Here is a 22,408-nt window from a genome sequence, read left to right on the forward strand (position 1 = left end):
GTTGGATGGGACACGTCCCCACTGTCCCTGCTGAGATCAGTGTCCATGTTGACAGGAGATGATCAGAGGAGCAGAGTTTGTACCCCCAGCATTGGGACCAGGACTGAAGTATGGATATAGTTTCTCAGTGAAGGTGCAGCCAGTGAAAGAGTAGAGATGAACTCTGGCCTCCACATCATAAAAGGAGACCAGACCCTCCTCATAATCCACAAACACTCCCACTTTCTGGACCTTCTCTCTTACAGGGAGGAGGACAGGAGGGTCAGCAGTAGCCCAGTACTCATTTATATTCCTCAACACTATAGACCAGTAACCATTGTTGGGGCTCAGTGTGATTGATCCCTTCCTGTTGATGGACTCTCTGGCCACTCCTAGATCCCACCTAGTCTTCCTTTTAACCTGAATCTCATAGTAAAACCTTCCTGATGAGAAGCTTTGTTTTCCTAAGACATTGACGCATGTAGAGAATCTCTCTGTGTTGTCTGGGAGATTCTTCTTTATGTCTCCAGTACTCACGTGTTTTCCATCCTCAGACAGGATGAGTTCGGGATGTGCTGTATCAAGGTCCAGAGTCACATCCACTGCATATTGCTGGATCATCCTCAGATCAACATCACACATCGACTTTATCTCTTGACTGAGAGTCTTCTCCAACTGAGCCACAGCTGTCCTCACAGTCCCCACATATGAAGACTGATGGACATTGTAATGTGTCCAGTCCTTGGTGGGTGGAGGGGTGTTGATGCAGGTGAAGTTCTGGAGGAGGTGGAGGTGGTCTTCAGTGTGTGAGAGCTTCTTCAGCTCAGAGCTTCTCTTCTCTAACTGAATGATTTCCTTTTGCAGATCTTTGATGAAGCCTTCAGCCTGTTTCTCTGTTGTTTTCTGCTTCTCTTCAATCACATCAATGAGCTCAGCCTGGCTCTTCTCAATACAGCTGATCAGAGCAGTGAAGACCTGCACACTGCCTGCTATCACTGTGTCTGCATCTTTCCTGCTGATCTCTACTGAGTGTTTGACCTCCTGAATCTTCACTTGTCTCTCCTGGATCATCTGCTGGATTTCAGCCTCTGTCTTTGCTTCATATTCTTCTTTCCACTTATGACTCCTGAACTGATGAACCATCTCAGAAATAAGAGTATTGACAGATACTTCTGGTCTCTTATTGAAGATCTTCGCACACAGTGGACACCGACACACATCATTAATGTCCCAGTAATGTGTGATACAGGTCTTGCAGTAGTTGTGTCCACATGGAGTGACGACTGGATCAGTGAACACATCCATACAGATAGAACACAGGAAGTGCTCTTCAGACAGCAGACTGCTGGCAGACGCCATTTCTACACACTGAGAATAAGTATGAACGTCTGAAATACTGGAACTATTGTCAAAACTACTTGAAACTTGATAAACTGCACGTTTTTTCTCTATCAGCAGTGGTGCTGGTATGTCCTCAAAATGTCTATCTTGACAATTCAGGAATGTTTAAATATGTGATTACCGCAGAATATTAAGGGTTTATCCTTCCATGTGTGATCTAGGAGTCTGTTCAGTGTGCAAGGCTCTATTCTCTTTGACTAATGCTCCTCACACTCTGTAATCAGCTTTTTAGTTGGTTGAAATATGACCTCATCAAAGTGATGTCAGTCTTGCCCAAATATGGAGTTCACGCGGCTGGGTTACCGTGGTGACAATAAGATGCCTGACGGACTGTCAATCCATCTCAGTTGTCTTTGATGGCGCTTAACGGTGTAGCGTGTGGAGGTGTATAATTACCTCAATCCGATGATATTTGAAACGCCGTGGAACCGACATTGTGTCCCAAAAACACAAACAAAATAGTCCCCGTGGGTTAGCGGAGGGATCTGTGTATCCATAGGAACGACAACGTTCTAACCTCGATCCGCCATTTTTGGGCTTCGGCCCGCTGAAAACTAGTGGTTTTCAATGCAAAAAAAAGAAAATGAGTTACAGCTGTTTTTCTGAAAATCCCAAACAGGAAGCGGATGGCTTCCTGTTTTTTTGGAACAACGTCACATCCACATTCTACTTCTTTTAGTGACGATCGATCATTCCAAAGCTGTGTTAGGTCGCCCCTTGTGGAATTTTCCCAAAAAAATTAAAGAACTCATCAATGCGATCTTGGCCATCAAGTGATGGATTTGAAAGAACGCATCAATGCTATCTTGGCAATCAATGTGTGTTAACGGTGTAGCTTGTGGAGGTGATCTTAACGGTGTAGCGTGTGGAAGTGATCTTAACACATTTGATATCCCGAGATATCTCGGGATATCAAATCCACCCGTTAACCGCCTATCCCGAGATATCTCTGTTTTCTGTACCATCCTTGATAATTTTCTCTTCCCATTCGCTTTCGACTCATCCTTTTCAAAAATATCCGTAAACCGTTTCCTGTTTCCGGTTTTATCTTGAGTTAACTGTTTAGCCCTGGTTTTGGCTAGACATGGTCGTTTTCACATGGTATAAAAACAAAAGGGAAAGCTCCGGTTATATTGTCTTTTCTCTGGACGACGAACAGTTATCCCCTTTGTCTTTACCAACGGTCTGACACGCGATCATAATATATATATATATATATATATATATATATGATTTTAATCTGCCGGTCCTAATGTCCGGAATTATTCAAATTTATCCGACATCTGATAAAAATACCGGTCATAATTATGTTTATGCATTAATTACAAGCAGATGCGTAAATACAGCCTGACACTTAGGCCTACAGCATTGTATTTTGGATTGAGCTATTTGAACATGAACCATGATGAACGAGTAATACTAATATACACATTTTATATAGCAGCAGGGTCATCTGGCACAAATACATAAATTACCATTTGCGCATGCTGCGTCACTGCGTACGTAATGGTTTCTCAATAATCAATTGCGGACTTTGAACGCATTTTCTAATCAGCTGACAGCTGACCTGTTAGGGCAATAAATTATAGACCACTACTCACTCACAGGAGGAAAGAGATCAATATCATGCCGATGTTTTTTGTCTTTTATGATGTAGTGAGTCTTTCAATACATGTCTGAGATTAACCAAGGAGGACGTATGGTTAATGTGGTCCTTATTCTGAAACACATGCATTGTTGAACACATGTATTTATGCTGTCAGGCTCACCTACTGCATTACAATGCATGTTTTTATTCATTTATTGTCTCCGCCAGGCCGAAAGGCATGGCGAGAGAGTATGTTTTGCCCCCTGTCCGTCCGTCCGTCCGTCCGTGTGTGTGTGTGTGTGTGTCCGTCCTTCTGTCTGTGACCAGCTAATCTCCGCCACCGTTGACCCGGTCGCTGTGAAACTGCACACACACACACTCCCTGGATGCCACAGCAGAACCTCTGCCCCACATTTTTCAGATTAGCCTGCCATAGCGCCACCATGAGGCCGACTTTTGCTAAACACTTTTTTTTATATTACTCCTACAGATTTTGTCCAAAAAACACACTATCTCCATAGCCATGTGATCAACACGCATCTGTCTGATTTTCCATATTCCATCCTAATTGGCTAAAATTGGCTTCCAAAGTTTGCAGGATTGGTTCATTTCGAACAAAATGCCTCAAATCATGAACGCAGCATGCGATTTTCCACGTAGATTCCCACTTGGCCCAGGAAGAAATGCCACTTGAAAACATTCAAATCAGCCTCATGGTGGCGCTATAACAGGCCGATTCACGTTTTTAGCTATAACTGCATCGAGCTGCGTGAAACTTTGCACGCACACTCCCTAGAGGCCAAGGAAAAACATTTGCCCTGCATTTTTCACATATGCCTTTTAGAGCGCCACCAGGAGGCTGAGTTTTGTAAAACACATTTTTTGCTCTTACTCCTTCAGATTTTGTCCAAAAATCACGCAAATCGGTACACAGTATCTCTATAGTCATGTTTTCAAGATGGATGTGTCCGATATTTCATATTCCATCCTACTTGGCTAACATCGGCTTCCAAAGTTTGCAGGATAGGTCCGTTTTGAACAAAATTCCTCAAATCATGAACGCAGTGTGCGATTTCCGTGAAATTTTGCACGCACATTCCCACTAGGCCGAGGAAGAAATGCCACCCTTTTCATATTGGCCTGTTATAGCGCCACCAGCAGGTCTAATTTAGCAAACCACATTTTTGGAACAAAATGCCTCAAATCATGAACACAGTGTCCGATTGCCGTGCAAGGCCTAAGAAGAAATGGCACCCTTTTCACATTGACCTATTATAGCGCCACCAGGAGGCCACAATAATCTACCTGACCTGGCGGAGACCTGTGATCCGAGGAGCACTATTTTTTTAATTTTTTTTTTTCTATTTTTCATTAATGCACATATGGAGTCGTGCATCATTTATTTCTATATAATTTACTGGGGAGACAACTTCATGTTTACCTTCTTTTTTTAAGTTGGAGGGGACATGTTCACTCTGTCTCACCAAGATCATCGTCCATGTTGACATGAGAGATGATCAGAAGAGCAGAGTTTGTACCATTATTTAAACCAGGACTGAGCAATGGATATAGTTTCTCAGTGAAGGTGCAACCAGTGAAAGAGTCCACATCATAAAAGGAGACCAGACCATCCTCATAATCCACAAACACTCCTACTTTCTGGACCTCCTCTCTTACAGGGAAGAGGACATCAGGGCCAGCAGCAGCTATGTACTCATTTCTATTCCTCAACCCTATAGTCCAGTAACCATTGTTGGGGTTTGCTGTGATTGGTCCCTTCCTGTTGATGGACTCTCTGGCCAATCCTAGACCCCATCCAGTCTTCCCTTTAACCTGAACCTCATAGTAAAACCTTCCTGAGGAGAAGCTTTGTTTTCCTAAGACACTGACACCTGGATAGAATCTCTCTGTGTTGTTTGGGACATTCTTCCATACGTTTCCATCACTCGCTTGTTTTCCATCCTCAGACAGGATGAGGTAGGGATGTGCTGTATCAGGGTCCAGAGTCACATCCACTGCATATTGCTGGATCCTCCTCAGATCAACATTCTTTATTCTTTCTTTATTCTTTATTAGGATCCCCATTAGCTTCCACAAAGTGGTCGCTAGTCTTCCTGGGGTCCTCACATACATAACATGTATACAATAAAAACAGACAATAGTTAAAATTGTGCAATATAACTAGAAAAAAACAGACAAAGTATAGTTATCAGCAAAATAAGTCACTCTGCATATGAAACAGAGACAACAATAACCAAAAAAAGTCACAAATACAGATTGTTTGCAAAATACACAAAACTATAATGTTACTGTACAAAAATTGTGAAAAACACAAATTACATCTATATAGGACTCAATTTATGTTTAAGTAACTTTTTAAAAGAAAATCTACTTCTGGTTTGTTTAGCATTTATGGGGAGCATATTCCAAGCTGAAAAACCTCTATAATGAACAGTTCTTGTCATACTATTTAGGTTGTGGCTTGGCACTACCAGATGACCTGAGCTCACTTGACGAGTGTAATATCTATGACAGAAACCTGAATATAATACCTGTTCATGAAAGAAGTGTGGTGTGTTGTTCCAGATAACATTATGCAACATTATAACAAAAGACAATATTTTAATTTAACCTCAACTGTTAACCACGATAATTGTTTATGCATCTTTCTTACATTGGCACGGAAAGAACAATGAAGAACTAATCTTGCTGCTCTATTCTGAGCAATTTGAAGTTTCTTTATATGTTTCTCAGAAGCACTCGACCAAATAACAGGGCAATACTCCAGGTGTGACAAAACAAGTGACCTAACAACATCACTCATGACAGAAGATGGAACATAAGCAGAGCATTTCCTTGAAATTGCAATGCCCCTTCCCATCTTCGAAACAATATGATCAATCTAATCAGACCAAGTCAATAAATTATCTAATTTCACACCAAGTAATGTGGTCTTAACTCTTACCCTGCCAGAGTTTTTTCAGAACAGTCTGTAGCCTCTGCCAGGGTTTTGACCGATTTTGGTACCTTTTCGCATAGCCACAAAATATTTTTCTCAAGTATGATTGATCCCCAGAAAATTTCTAATCACAGATGAGATTCAGGTGTGGTTTCACAAATGTCAACGAGGTCAATTTGACCTTGTTGTCATGTGTTGTTTGATGTTTGAAAATAGCTCAAAACCAGTAGTTTCAAACCAAAAAACATTGTGAATTGTTTGTCCGTTTCAATTTTAACATTGAAGTGGATGGAGCAGCAAATCTTTGGAAATTGTTATCTCCTTATTCGTTTGGAATATCGAAAAGGTGTCAATACTAAATAATTAGAGAATCTTTTTAGATTTTTTTTTTTTTTTTTTTTTTTTTCAGGACGTTTTTAAACGTCTTTGGCAGGCAACAGCTAATTTCTCAAAGACGTTTATAAACGTCTTTGGCAGTTATACAGTTAACTACCTGCTCAACTGATATCCCGTCTACAAGTAAGTTGAGTGGAGCGGCATTAGCAAGAGCATACCTACTCCCAAATACAATGGATTTAGTTTTAGCAATATTTAATACTAGCTTGTTCATTCGTACCCATTTAGTAATGTTGTTCAACTCAACCTGAAGATTCTCTTCCAGCTCAACTGAAGATGGTGATGAACAAAACAAAGTAGAGTCATCAGCATACATAATTAAATCAGCATTTTTAACAACATAAGGTAAATCATTTATGAAAATTGAAAATAGAAGTGGACCTAAACCACACAACATATTCCTGCTGGTTGAAAAACTACCATTAAAAAATACTCGCTGCGTTCTGCCAAAGAGGTAGCTCTCAATCCAAGCCAGCGATGAGGGTGAGAAACCATAACATTTAAGCTTTGCTACAAGAATGCTGTGATCAATGACATCAAAAGCAGCAGTAAAGTCCAGGAGCACAACCCCAACTAGGTTGCTGTCATCCATAGATTTTAACCATTTGTCAGTCATATGCACTAATGCAGTGCTAGTAGAGTGCCCTGGTCTGTACGCATGCTGTGCATTCGTAAGTAAACCATTTCTATTAACATAATTAAACATTTGATTAAAAACTATTTTTTCAAGTATTTTACTAAGCACAGGAAGTATACTAATAGGTCTACAGTTGGATCCTGTAAAACCAGTCTTACAATCTTTAGGTAAGAGTATGATTTTTGACTCCTTCCATAGCTGCGGACAGCTCCCACTAATTATGCATCTATTAAAAATGTGACATATTGGTTTAGAAAGCAACCCAGCTGCAATCTTGAACACTTTTCCATCTAAATGATCTACACCAGGGGAAGTGTCATCTGAAAGAGAAAGTAACATCTTCTCCACAGTGTCTTGGTTAACCGTATCAAAAGTAAAAGAACATGTTTTATCTCTCATAATACTGTTAATTGTGTTGCATGTTAAATTGACATCATGTGATTTCATACTAGATCTCAAACTTTCAACCTTATTGATCACACAGGTTCTTCTCCTTCTCTTGACTGAGTGTCGTCTCCATCTCTTGACTGAGTGTCTTCTCCATCTCTTGACCGATTGTCTTCTCCATCTCTTGACTGAGTGTCTTCTCCATCTCTTGACCGATTGTCTTCTCCATCTCTTGACTGAGTGTCTTCTCCATCTCTTGACTGAGTGTCTTCTCCAGCTTGTATCAGCAGTAGTTTTGGGGTGTCTTCAACCAGTGATGTCTGTCTTTACAATGCAGGAATGTTTATGATGTGATTACAACAGAATATTACGTTGTAAGGGTTTATCTTTCTATGTGTTATCTAATATTGTGTCTTTCAGTGTGAGGCTCTCTTCTCTTTGACTAATGCTCCTCACACTCTGTGTAATCAGCTTTTAAGTCAATTTGACTGAAATATGACCTCATCAACTAAGACGTCAGTCTTGCCCAAATATGTAGTTCCACACGGCTCCAGAATGACCTTGAGAGTGTGCGTGTGTGTGTGTGTGTGTGTGTGTGTGTGTGTGTGTGTGTGTGTGTGTGTGTGTGTGTGTGTGTGTGTGTGTGCACTTTTACAACTACAGTATACTTGTGAGGGCCAAACGGTCCCCACCAGTAGCATTTGATAAACAGACATTGTGAGGACAATTTATGATATTATTATTCAAGATAAATGTTTGTTTCATGGTCGTGTGTGGTGTGTTTGTGTGTGTCTGCGCGCACGCACGTGTGGTGCTTGTGAATCTGTGTGCATTGTAGTGATATGGTGTCTGTGTTTACTGTGTTGTTTCCCAGTCTGTGTGTTGTTCCATATTTGATGAGGTGTAAATCACACACACACACACACACACACACACACACACACACACACACACCCACCCAGACACACACACACACACACACACACACACACACACACACACACGCACACGCACACACTCAGTTTGTTGTCATTTTATGGTTGGATCAAAGTCCGCTCTAGGTGTGTACTCCGTTTGTCCACGCTAGATATGCAGTAGTTACGTGTTTGTGTGTGCGTACGTACGTGTGTGTGTGTGTGTGTGTGCGTGCGTGCATGTGTATTTGGGTGCTGATATACAAGTAGATGGGCATAGTTTTTTGCATTTTCTGTTCTGATATTTTCAATTAATGAAAAATGCCCCAAATAGGAACGCAAAGGTTTAAAGACCATTAGCCGCCATCTTTGTTTACAGGTGTCATGAACTGAATCACTGTGCCCTGTGTGATGGGTCATCACACAGGGCAGCACTGCCCTCTAGTGTCTCCGTGATGTATCAGCTCAGCTGTGGAAGAGGGACATTGAGCTGTGGGAATCACAGGTGAACTTAAGACATCATTGGTTGGCATTGGTTAAAGCAGGGGTTTTCAACTGATTTTGACCCAGGGACCACCATCCTGACTAAGAGTAACCTGGGGACCACCACTATTGTGCGTGGTGGGTCCATCATAGACCCACCCCACTTATTTCCCGACATCCGATATTCCGATATTGTCCAACTCCTAATATCCAATACCGATATCAACCGATACCGATATATGCGGGCTTTTTCACCAAAAGTCAACTAATTGTCAGGAACATCACATATCTAATCAAATAAAATAGCTATAATATCAATATAATATCTAAACAAATACAGTGATTTTGTTTGTTTTCAATGAAGTGGGTCCTGTGACTCAATGGTGAGTCCCACTAATGTTAGATTAGATGTTGGCCTATTTGACAGTGCAGAATCATAATTGCTTTTTATGCCTATAACATTAACGAGCGTCAACGAGCGTCAGCTGGACACAGACACACACCTGCCCTCTGCAGTGCTCTAATTTGAAAGTGACTGGGGTCTCTCTTTTCTCAGCAAAAGCCCTTGAATATGATGGAATATGATTAACCCATTAACTGCCAGAGGTATTTTCATATGTTTTTAGCCAGTGCCAGAGTTTTTCATTGGAAAAAAAAAAGTACTCAGGAGCCGAAATACAGCATTTTTAAGTTTTAAGTTAACAAGGAAGTGGATAGGAGTCTAGATCTTCAACTAATCATATCTCCTTGGTCTTTGGGTGACACGTAGATCTACGCGATTGGCACGTGGCGGCTTTAAAGCGGTTCGCGTAGATCTACGTGATTGGCAGTAAATGGGTTAAGGATTACTGTGATTAAAACGTTTATTTTTATTTTTTATTCGGAATGCATGGCCAGGGACCACCTGTGGTCCGCGGAGTACCTGCTGATCACATTAATAATCACATTACGTTTGTTTTATTAACCTGGAACCTTCAGATTCTCAACCAGCCGCTCTACCTTGTCAGTCAGTGTCGTCCCATTAGTTTGTTTAAACCTTTAAACCCCTCCTTTATATTCCCTCTCTCCTTTCCCCCCACACCCCTCCTGCTGGACTCCGCCCCCAGACCAGTGCTCCCAGTCTGGCTTCCCCTGTGGGAGCGGCGGGGGTCCTGCTCCACAAGACCACCGCCAAGACCATGGAGGTGCTGTCCACCACGGGACTGACCACCAAGGCCGTCCTGACCGCCGTCACAGACCACCGCTGGTGGAAAGACTCGCTCAACTTCCTCCGCCCGCTGCCCGTAAGAACACACAGCCATGGAATCTACCCTACACTATCACTTCCTCAATTAACTCATTGACTGCCAGAGTTAAAGCATCATCTATAGCTCCCCTTGCCAGCAATTCTGAGGGTTTTCCCTAACCTTTGAAAAATCATAGAATATTATTCTTCACGACGACCCGCCCGCCGATCGTTTTAAAAGACGTGGGGGGGTCTCGTAGAATCAGAGAAACTTTTTTTTTGCCATTCCATAGTTATGGGCAGTTGAATATAGCTTGTTTTCACCAAAAAGCAACAGAAAAGAGATACATTTGATTTTTATAAATCCTATACCAGGTATCTAAACCATCTTGATTTTGATTTGATAATGTGATCTTTGTCTGTGCTCTTCATCATCATCATCATCATCATCATCATCATCATCATGATTCACAGGCTGAGGTACAGCGCCCTCTAGCATAAACCACTGAAAACACCACATGACGAGTGACTCGTCATTGGCGGTGTGAGCCTTGGGTTTAAATGACGAGTATACTCGTCAATGACAGTCAGTGAGTTAAAGGGGCTGTATGTGATATTGTGTTAGTGTCTGTTCGGTAACAGGGCTCTAAACCCGTCTCTCCAGCTCTTTAGTAAACATAAAATACACTCTGACCAGGGTACCAATTGCATCCAATCCAATACAGGATAAACAAGTTAAATTGGAAGTGAAGGAGCAGACACAATTGGAACTGGAACACTCCAAAATTGAAGCTGATACTTTATCTTTGTGGGGGTTTGTGTGGGTCCCATTTGTCCAGTCCAAGCCCATTCCCACTTGATACCCAAGTAGCCCACATTTAACCCGCATGGGGCCCACATGGACATGTTTAACCCACATGGGGCCCACATGGACATGTCTGGCCCACATGGACATGTCTAACCCACATGGGGCCCACATGGACATGTCTAACCCACATGGGGCCCACATGGACATGTTTAACCCACATGGGGCCCACATGGACATGCTGGCTGGGATGAAGCAGACCTTTTATAGGTGTGTCTGTTGTGCAGCGCGTGGTGAATGTTTAACAATGTTCTTCACGTCTCCTCAGGGTAACAGTAACTCTGGGAACCAGGAAGGGGCGGGGCAGAACGCCAACCTGGAGAGGCAGGGCTGCAGCCCGTTCTACCAGGACCTGTTTGATGATCCATACGTCGACCCGGTGAGTTTGATTAAATACTTCATTTCACAGTTTGCAAAAAGTACAGAGGTACAGTTATACAATAATGCTAAAAGCATAACACAAGAAGCCCTGAGAGCTTGTTTCCATCGTGGTTAAATTCATGAAGAAATATAAAAACATACAATAATACTATACAATAGATTATCAATACTAGGAGCAGAATAAAACAGTGGGAGGTTATTTATTTTGGCAAGCTAGAAGACTTGTCTATAGGGCATAGCAGTGGCGGCCATTTTCTGGTTCCACTTCAAAATAGTCAATGCATTTTTCCCATTGACACTTCCAAAAATATTTATATCAATTCATTTAAGCCTAGAATCAAGCCATCCAGGGTCCTGGTGAATCATGACCATACTTTTTTTTTTCTGTGATTTTTATTTATTTTTATATTTAATTATATGATATACTATATTTAATAAATACCCTTTGTTTTGCCGGGTTTTTTTTCCCCCCACAGAATCAAACGTTTTATGGTCATGATTCACCAGGACCCTGGATGGCTTAATTCTAGGCTTAAAATAATTGATTTAAATATTTTTGGAAATGTCAATGGGAAAAATGTATTGACTATTTTGAAGTGGAACCAGAACATGGCTGCCACTGCTATGCCCTATAGGTTGAGTTTGCTAATTGCAGACAGGTGCTCTTTTATGGTGGTTTAAAGGAGGGGAGGGAGTCACACTTTTTGATGTCTGGTGGTGTTAGGGCATTCCACATGTTGGTGGCATAATAGTAGAATGAGTGGAGCTGTGTCGGGGGAGAGGAGAGAGGGAGGGGGTTGGGAGGAGGCTCATTAAAACATCATGAGTGAACACTTATCTTCTCTCTCTGTTTCCCCTCGTGTTGGCTCTCTGAGCCATCCACATGATGTGTGTCTCAGAGTAAAAAGCCCACTAGTGGCTCCCCGGGGTGCTCGTTTCTAAGGCGTAAAAGGTCAAACTGCTCCTTTTCTTCTCACTTGGAGCCTTTTCCCTGCTCTCCATCAGTTCCTCGCGAGTCACCCCTGATATAATGCATAAAACACCATAAAGCCTGTCAGCTGTCTAGAAGGACATTAAACCCTCTCAGGCAACGTTGTAGCAATTTTGAATTTGGCAAGGTATACATTAAAATACAAACGTTTTCTGGGCATAAAAATCCTACATTTGTATGATTCTGTTGTACACTATGGGGAGGGGGGGGTTGCAGCATAGAGCACCGAAGTCTGACGTAATTTACACATCCTACATGGTTCGCGGTTTCCCCCCCCCCCCATTCTGAATTCCCATAGACGTCTTTAATATCGCGTCAAATAAGAACTGTGTTCCAAAAATAAACAAATGACCCCGGCGGTTTGACTCTTATGGATATGAAGCATCAACTGACGTTGAGAAAATAATAATGTTACTTCCGCCAAATTAGTAATTTTTTTGCCAGAAACAGACTGTATCAAATATAAGTGACTGACTATCATAAACGATACAGAGCCTCCTCCCTGACAATATCGCCGAGACAGTTTGTTTATTTTTGGAACACAATTCTTATATGAGACGATTCTAAGATGACCCAATGTTATTCTCCATAGAGAAATTACTTGTATTACCAGAGGATGAACGAGTGACGTTCTTATAAGAAACTTACACCTAGCTCTAAAATCCATACATATAAGACGAGACATGTCACAAGAGGTTGCTATCAAATCCCTAAAGCCAAAACAGAGTCTATGAAGAGCACAGTGCTGTATAGAGCCATGGCTGCATGGAACACACTGCCAGATCAGATTTCTAAAGAAAAAACTAAAGCAAGCTTCAAAAGAAGATTGAAGATATATGCATGTATATATTACAGAGTCAGAATGTGTATACATATATTTATGTACTGTATATATGTATGAATATATTACAGACTACTACAGAGTCAGGATGTGTATATATGTATGTATGTATATATGTATGTATATATTTCAGAGTCATGATGTGTATACATATATTTATGTACTGTATATATGTATGAATATATTACAGACTACAGAGTCAGGATGTGTATATATATATGTATGTATATATGTATGTATATATTTCAGAGTCAGGATGTGTATATATTTATGTATATATGTATGTACATATGTATGTATATATTACAGAGTCAGAATATGTATATATGTATGTACACATTTATGTATATATGTATGTATGCATATATTTCAGAGTCAGGATGTGTACGGGTCCTTCAGCACCGTGCCTCAGGAGAACTTCGCTGAGGTTCTGCTGCGAACCGGCAAGCTGGCCGAGACCAAGACCGAAGGACAGGCGCCGTTCCCCGCCACCGAGGGTACGCACGCTATAACGTCCACACACACACACACACACACACACACACACACACACACACACACACACACACACACACACACACACACACACACTATAACATACACACACACTTATAACGTGCACACACGAGACGATGTGCACGTACACACGTGCTTCAAGCTCACACATCTTGCACACATCTTGTGAAATAGCATCACATGGATTCATTTCCAGTGACACAAACACACAGTGAGATAGTTGTGAGTCGAAGCATCAAGACTGTGATGGATCACCCCCCCCCCACACTCACCCTGATCACTGTTACTATCACACTGTAGACTGTAGGCATGTAACGATTCACTCAACTCACGATACGATTCGAATCACGATTCGAGGTTCACGATACGATTTCTCACGATTTTCTCACGATTTTTTTAGCACATTTATTTTCCAGAAAAATTACTGAAAAACCTTGATTATTTATTTTACAAAAATCATGTATGTTTTAAAAACTATATTTTCTCTTATCCTCTTTTTAATATATGAAATTAAATAAAGCCTTTTTATTCATGAGGTACATGTATTAACTGACACATTAAGACATGTTATTTGTTAAATAATAACTTTAAATATATAAGTCTATAAATAATAAACCTAAATAAATAAATGCATTTTGAAACATATATCCCAGATGAAATAAATGATAAAGAAAACCTCTTCAAATAAACAAACTAAGGCTTTGCCTTGGGATTTACAAGTTATTTTTTATCTATGCTACATTCTCAGCATTCTGTATAAAACAACACATTTATGTAATAAGGGAAACTGTTTTAAACTGCTCCAAATGAGATTAGATAATAATTAATTGATTAGTAGTATCAATGAAATTCGCTATATATCTGAAAGACAGTGTTGAAAGGAGTTTGACGTTGTCAGCAGTCTGATACAATTGTTAAATTATTAAATTAAATTATTATTCATTGCACTCTACAGCCGCACTCCAGAATTAGACGTTTAAATGGTAAATGGTAAATGGTGCATTTATATAGCGCTTCTATCTGAAGCGCTTTACATTGATTGTGCCATTAACCCATTCACACACACATTCATACACCGATGGCGGAGGAAACCATGCAAGGCACCAACCTGCTCATCGGGAGCAATTAGGGGTTCAGGGTCTTGCTCAAGGACACTTCGACACTAACTCTAGGGGAGCGCCCCAGCCCGGGATCGAACTGGGAACCTTGCGGTTTTCCAGTTCACTCTACCCGGCCACTCTACCCCTGAGCCACTGCCGACGTTTAGGCGCTCCAGAATTAGACGTTTTCATTAGAAGCCTATCAGTTGTATGTTTCCTACAGAGTTTAAATCAGACAGCTAGCAACGTCGTTAGTTTGGGCTATTCATCAATCAAATAAACATGTTTGCATGCAACGCACATTTCCCTCTGACCTTTATGCAGTGCGATCCTAGTTGTTTAGATTTCATAGCCTGAGAGGACGTGAACCCCTCTCTGCCGTTCATAGCCTGCCTTTGAGTGAACCCCTCTCTCTCTCTCTCTCTCTCTCTCTCTCTCTCTCTCTCTCTCTCTCTCTCAGTGTTGTTACAGTTGGCCAACGATGCGTTTCCCAGGGACATGACGCTGGCCCTGGCCTACTTACTGGCCCTGCCACAGGTTGGACACACACACACACACACACACACACACACACACACACACACACACACACACACACACACACACACACACACACACACACACACACACACACACACACACACACACACATATTTTACATTTTCAACACCCCCTTGTAGACTCACCAAAGCACTTATCCAGGAACAGCGCCCCCTCTAGGTCATGGGTCTCCAACATGGGGTCCGAGAGGATTTTTAGTTTGTTGTTATTTGTATTTATTGTTATTGACTCATTCACTGCCAGACTTATTTCTGGCTGCGTTTGCCCACTGCCAGCAAATGTTCGATTTTCTTACCTTTTCAAGTAGTCACAGAATATTTATCTCCAGTATGATCGATCCCCTGATGGTTGCTAATCACTGAGGGTTTCACTGTGCTTCCACGGAAGAAAAAAAAAATCATCGCAACCTCCCGTTCGCTTTCATACGCCTTTGAGAATAGCGTCTCGGCCAAAAATACATAGTAAAAAAAAATTTGGGCACCGGAGCCGAGATACAGGATTTTTAAGTAATAAGTGAACCAAGAAAAGTCGTTCTTAGTCGTTCTTGGCAGTCTGGGCCTATGGGAAAAAAAGTCGTTATAGTCGTTCTTGGCAGTAAATGAGTAAAAAAAAAAAACAAGAACAAAGAATCACTGAAAATAAAAAGCTTTGGAATACTTTCAACAGACAGTGATCTCAGACAATCTTCTAAATATGACCAACAGCTTTGTAGTATTTCATCAACTTGTATGGAAGGTTTTCTCAAAGCAACATCATTTAATACAGTGTATTATGTAGTGAGGGTCCCTGCTTGGTCTCTTTCTCAGCTAATGTCTGGGATTAACCAAGGAGGACGTATGGTTAATGTGGTCCTTATTCTGAAACACATGCATTTTGGAACACATGTATCTATGCTGTCAGGCTCACCTACTGCATTACAATGCATGTTTTTATTCATTTATTTTATTTTCATCATTATTTTTCAATAATGGAGTCAGTTTATAAAATACACGCATCATTCATTTCCAAATAATTTACTGGAGGGACAACTTCATGTTTTTCTTCTTTTTGAAGTTGGGGGGGACATGTTTCCCTCCGTCCCCACAAAGATCATCGTCCATGTTGACATGAGAGATGATCAGAGGAGCAGAGTTTGTACCACCAGCATTAAGATAAGGACTGAAGTATGGATATAGTTTCTCAGTGAAGGTGCAGCCAGTGAAAGAGTAGAGATGAACTCTGACCTCCACATCATAAAAGGAGACCAGACCCTCCTCATAATCCACAAAACTCCCACTTTCTGGACCTCCTCTCTTACAGGGAGGAGGACAGGAGGGTCAGCACCAGCCATGTACTTATTTCTATTCCTCAACCTTATAATCCAGTAACCATTGTTGGGGGTCACTGTGATTGGTCCCTTCCTGTTGATGGACTCTCTGGCCACTCCTAGACTCCACCCAGTCTTCCCTTTAACCTGAACCTCATAGTAAAACCTTCCTGAGGAGAAGCTTTGTTTTCCTAAGACACAGACACCTGGATAGAATCTCTCTGTGTTGTTTGGAACAGGCTTCTTTATTCCTCCATCACTCACTTGTTTTCCATCATCAGACAGGATGAGGTAGGGATGTGCTGTATCAGGGTCCAGAGTCACATCCACTGCATATTGTTGGATCATCCTCAGATCAACATCACTCAGGTTCTCATCCATCTCTTGACTGAGTGTCTTCTCCATCTCTTGACTGAGTGTCTTCTCCATCTCTTGACTGAGTGTCTTCTCCATCTCTTGACTGAGTGTCTTCTCCATCTCTTGACTGAGTGTCTCCTCCAGCTTGTATCAGCAGTGGATCTGGGGTGTCTTCAACCAGTGATATCTGTCTTTAGAACCCAGGAATGTTTATGATGTGATTACAGCAGAATATGAAGTTGTAATGGTTTATCTTTCTATGTGTGTGACTCTCTCTTCTCTGTGACTAATGCTCCTCACACTCTGTGTAATCAGCTTTTAAGTCAAGCTGACTGAAATGTGACCTCATCAACTATGACGTCAGTCTTGCCCAAATATGGAGTTTCAAAACGGCTCCAGAATGACCTTCAGGAATATTGGGTAACCATGGCAACCTGATATAAACAAACATGGATGCTGCACTATGCCTTTTTCTTTTTTCCAAAATCTATACATCATTCTATGAATACAGGAATCTGTGGGTGTGTTGGTGTGTACCTACATGTCTGTTTCTCTTTATCCATGCCAAGGACCCCACATAGCCACAGTCCTCTGGGGGGCCAAGGACCCCCACATAGCCACAGTCCTCTGGGGGGCCAAGGACCCCCACATAGCCACAGTCCTCTGGGGGGCCAAGGACCCCCACATAGCCACAGTCCTCTGGGGGGCCAAGGACCCCCACATAGCCACAGTCCTCTGGAGGGCCAAGGACCCCCACATAGCCACAGTCCTCTGGGGGGCCAAGGACCCCCACATAGCCACAGTCCTCTGGAGGGCCAAGGACCCCCACATAGCCACAGTCCTCTGGGGGGCCAAGGACCCCCACATAGCCACAGATTGCCAGCGAATCTTTGATTTTACTTACCTTTTCAAGTAGTCACAGAATATTTATCTCCAGTATGATCGATCCCCTGATGGTTGCTAATCACTGAGGGTTTCACTGTGATTCCACGAAAAAAAAAAACATAGTCAAATGTTTTAGTCGTTCTTGGCAGTCTGGGCCTAAGGGAAAAAAAAGTCGTTATAGTCGTTCTTGGCAGTAAATGAGTAAAAAAAAAGAAAAAAAAGAATCACTGGAAATAAAAAGCTTTGGAATACTTTCAACAGACAACAGATCTCAGTAGTGATGTGCGGGTCGGTTTTTTTCATGACCCGCCCCGCCCCGGAACCCAACCCGCCCCGTGAACCCATATAAAAATCTATGGCTCAACCCGCCCCGCGACCCGCGGTGGGAAAAAAAAGGATAATCACATTCATAATAGCTCAGATTTACATAGCGCTCTTTTAAGTACCCAAAGTCGCTTTAAATGTTTTTTTTTTGGTGAGGGCGGCTGACCCGCTCACCCGCGGCCCGCATAATTGCCTCTGAAATCCTGACTCGACAACCCGCGCCGCGGGTTGACCCGTGGGACCCGGTCGGCCCGCTCATCACTAGATCTCAGACAATCTTCTAAATATGGCCAACAGCTTTGAAAGTATTTCATCAACTTGTATGGAAGGTTTTCTCAAAGTAACATCATTTAATACAGTGTATTATGATGTGGGGGTCCATGCTTGGTCTCTCTCTCTCAGCTAATGTCTGGGATTAACCAAGGAGGACGTATGGTTAATGTGGTCCTTATTCTGAAGCACATGCATTGTTGAACACATGTATTTATGCTGTCAGGCTCACCTACTGCATTACAATGAACGTTTTTATTAATTTATTTTATTTTCATTATTATTTTTCATTAATGGAGTCAGTTTATAAAATACACGCATCATTCATTTCCAAATAATTTACTGGAGGGACAACTTCATGTCTTCCTTCTTTTTGAAGTTGGAGGGGACATGTTCTCCTCCGTCTCACCAAGATCATCGTCCATGATGACATGAGAGATGATCAGAGGAGCAGAGTTTGCACCATTATTTTTAAACTCAGGACTGAACAATGGATATAGTTTCTCAGTGAAGGTGCAGCCAGTGAAAGAGTAGAGATGAACTCTGACCTCCACATCATAAAAGGAGACCAGACCCTCCTCATAATCCACAAACACTCCCACTTTCTGGACCTCCTCTCTTACAGGGAGGAGGACAGAAGGGTCAGCAGCAGCCTTGCACTCCTTGTATATGGAGTTTCCGTACCTCAACCATATAGTCCAGTAACCATTGTTGGGTTTCAGTGTGATTTGTCCCTTCCTGTTGATTGACTCTCTGACCACTCCTAGAACCCACCCAGTCTTCCCTTTAACCTGAACCTCATAGTAAATCCTTCCTGAAGAGAAGCTTTGTTTTCCTAAGACACAGACACATCCAGAGAATCTCTCTGTGTTGTTTGGAACAGTCTTCCTTATTCCTCCATAACTCACTTGTTTTCCATCCTCAGACAGGAAGAGGTAGGGACATGCTGTATCAGGGTCCAGAGTCACATCCACTGCATATTGCTGGATCCTCCTCAGATCAACATCACTCAGGTTCTCCTCCATCTCTTGACCGATTGTCTTCTCCATCTCTTGACTGAGTGTTCTGGGGTGTCTTCAACCAGTGATGTCTGTCTTTACAACCCAGGAATGTGTATGATGTGTTTACAGCAGAATATGAAGTTGTAGGGGTTTATCTTTCTGTTTGTGATCCAATAGTCTGTCTTTTGGTGTGTGAAGCTCTCTTCTATTTGACTAATGCTCCTCACACTCTGTGTAATCAGCTTTTAAGTCAACCTTACTGTAATCTGACCTCATCAACTATGACGTCAGTCTTGCCTAAGCCCCGCCCCTGCGAGGAGAGGATTATTTACGAGGACGGAGTGGTCGACCCGTTGGCCTCACAGGATCGGAACGCACTCTAGCGTCATTTCAAAGCGACGGCAAATTCCGCGATCACTTATGACGTTTCATACAGCTGGACCAGAGAGCCGTGGATGAAAATCGGGTTTCAAGCAGTGTTTGTGTGGCCACATGTGGAGGAGGACCATGTATACGTCACGGGAGAAGGGGGGGAAAAAACTAAAAAAACGTGTGCACGTGATGCGGAAATCTTCCGCGAGCAGATGAGGCGAGGGATCGAGCGCTCCATGCGGACTCGGAGAGCCCACTCGACTCCACTCGACTCCACTCGACTCCTCCAAAAAGCAAATGAACAATTGGGCCCAGACTATTTCCGGGTCAAGCTGGAGTGACCGAGTGGGAGTGAGCGAGTGGCCGAGATTTTGGGTATTGGAATTCAGTTAAAGACACTGACTTTAACTGAAGACAGAGACTGTGATAAGAACGTTCTGTGGTTCTGTTGAATGAAGCATAACTCTCTCTCTCTCTCTCTCTCTCTCTCTCTCTCTCTCTCTCTCTCTCTCTCTCTCTCTCTCCAGGTGTTGGATGCTAACAGGTGTTTTGAGAAGCAGAGTCACTCTGCTGTCTCTCTGCAGCTGGCTGCATACTATTACTGTCTGCACATCTACACACGCCTGCTGCCCTGCTTCAACGACAACACTCACACCCTGTACCAGGTCAGCATTCTGTGTGAATTATCAATATTTCTCTCAGTCAGAGATAAATGTCGGTGTGTGAATCTCAATCTCAGCACGTTGCCGTACAGTGAGCCTACACACACACTGCTACAATGATCCTAACACACACACACACACACACACACACACACACACACACACACACACACACACACACACACACACACACACACACACACACACACACACACACACACAGGATAAAACGATACTGCTAACAGCAGCAGTGTTTCTCTTTTGCAAACGAGCACTTTAGTCCTCATAATGAAAAGTTCCAGAGTGAGCGAGCGGGGATCGGCTCATTATGTCTTGTGGAATAATAGAACGCTTTCCTCCACATCACTGAGCCGGAGCGGCTCGTCATGCCTGGGAGACATAATGGGAAAAGTAAGAGTCACAGAGCTTGAAAGTCAATAGTGGTGAATAGAAACTATCACTGCTGTTAACTGACTCATAATAGAAACTATCACTGCTGTTAACTGACTCACAATAGAAACTATCACTGCTGTTAACTGACTCACAATAGAAACTATCACTGCTGTTAACTGACTCACAGTAGAAACTATCACTGCTGTTAACTGACTCACAATAGAAACTATCACTGCTGTTAACTGACTCATAATATAAACTATCACTGCTGTTAACTGACTCATAATAGAAACTATCACTGCTGTTAACTGACTCATAATAGAAACTATCACTGCTGTTAACTGACTCATAATAGAAACTATCACTGCTGTTAACTGACTCATAATAGAAACTATCACTGCTGTTAACTGACTCATAATAGAAACTATCACTGCTGTTAACTGACTCATAATAGAAACTATCACTGCTGTTAACTGACTCATAATAGAAACTATCACTGCTGTTAACTGACTCCCAAGGCGGCCATTTTGCTCTCATGTTATACTCAGACACACCAGGGTTATTATAATTCAAGGAACACTTCACCCATTTTCAACCTTATCTTCACATAATTGCTCCTCACTCATGTTCATTATACAGATGGCTCCATTTGTGGACAGTTATAAAAGCTGCCTACTATTTACAAAAACAAACTACCAGTAACACAATTAAAATTTTAACGCATAAACACAATTTTCCATCAAATACTAGTTTAGGGTGCTCTAACGGTGGCCCCCTGACTGTTGTGGCCTCAGGCGGCCGTCTGACATCCCCTGTCTGGGATGTACGGTATTTTATGCTGTTAAACATGTTTAAAGTGACTGTCCTTTTCCGTTGCGTCTTATGAGCATTCAGGTTCTCTTGCAACCTGCCTGTGTGCGAATGACCGTGTGATGTCAATGTGATGTGGTCTGATCTCTATTGCCATTGATCCCTTGTTTGAACTTTAACATGTTAACGTGTGTTTGACCCGTCGTCTGTTTTGTCCTCATGTTTCACAGGCCGACCCCAAGGCTCTGATTCGATTGGTCACGCAGCACGTGTCGGCGCACTCGGATTGGCCGGAGGAGCTGGAGAAGCTGATTGGCCAGCTGCGTGCGTACAACGAGCGTCTGACTGATCTGACGCAGGCCCAGGTGCTGAGAGGTCTGGGCCGCGGCGTGGACGTGCAACGCTTCAGCTCCGACAGCGACTACAAGAAAGAGACTATCCTGGGCCTGGCTGAGTGAGTAGAGGACAACGTTATTAAAGTTATTAAAGCTATTATAGTAAACTACAACTAACCACATAAATACAACTAATACATGGGCCTGGCTGAGTGAGTAGAGGACACAGTTATTAAAGTTTTTATAGTGAACAACATTTAACCACACAACTACAACTAATAAATGGGCCTGGCAGAGTAGAGGACAAAGTCATTATCTAAGGGATAATCAATGGGGAGCAGGTCATTATTGAGAAATAAACCCCCCATTGATGGGGATTCAAAGTTAATATAGAAACTACAGCCTCTCTCTTCCTGGAGAGTTAACATGTTGAAATAAAAGCCATTTGTTCCCCTGCAGTCACTCTACC

General features: G+C 42.3%; 2 protein-coding genes across 2 annotated transcripts in view; one reads left to right on the top strand and one right to left on the bottom strand.

Annotated features, from left to right (window-relative positions):
- Positions 1-22,408, top strand: part of nbas (NBAS subunit of NRZ tethering complex) — a 245,306-nt gene that overhangs the window by 150,536 nt on the left and 72,362 nt on the right. The window contains exons 37-42 of the mRNA XM_080452909.1: positions 9,851-10,027; positions 11,103-11,213; positions 13,421-13,544; positions 15,124-15,200; positions 20,267-20,404; positions 21,835-22,058. Coding sequence (XP_080309035.1) covers positions 9,851-10,027; positions 11,103-11,213; positions 13,421-13,544; positions 15,124-15,200; positions 20,267-20,404; positions 21,835-22,058 — 851 coding nt within the window. The remainder of the gene's footprint in view (positions 1-9,850; positions 10,028-11,102; positions 11,214-13,420; positions 13,545-15,123; positions 15,201-20,266; positions 20,405-21,834; positions 22,059-22,408) is intronic.
- On the bottom strand, positions 37-1,338 carry LOC308103886 (E3 ubiquitin-protein ligase TRIM39-like; the record flags this gene model as incomplete). Its single annotated transcript, XM_080454095.1, has 1 exon — positions 37-1,338. The coding sequence occupies one exon, from the start codon at positions 1,336-1,338 to the stop codon at positions 37-39; it is 1,302 nt and encodes a 433-aa protein (XP_080310221.1).

This window comes from Gymnoscopelus braueri, assembly GCF_963280865.1.
Source record: "Gymnoscopelus braueri genome assembly, chromosome: 16".
Taxonomy (NCBI): Eukaryota; Metazoa; Chordata; class Actinopteri; order Myctophiformes; family Myctophidae; genus Gymnoscopelus; species Gymnoscopelus braueri.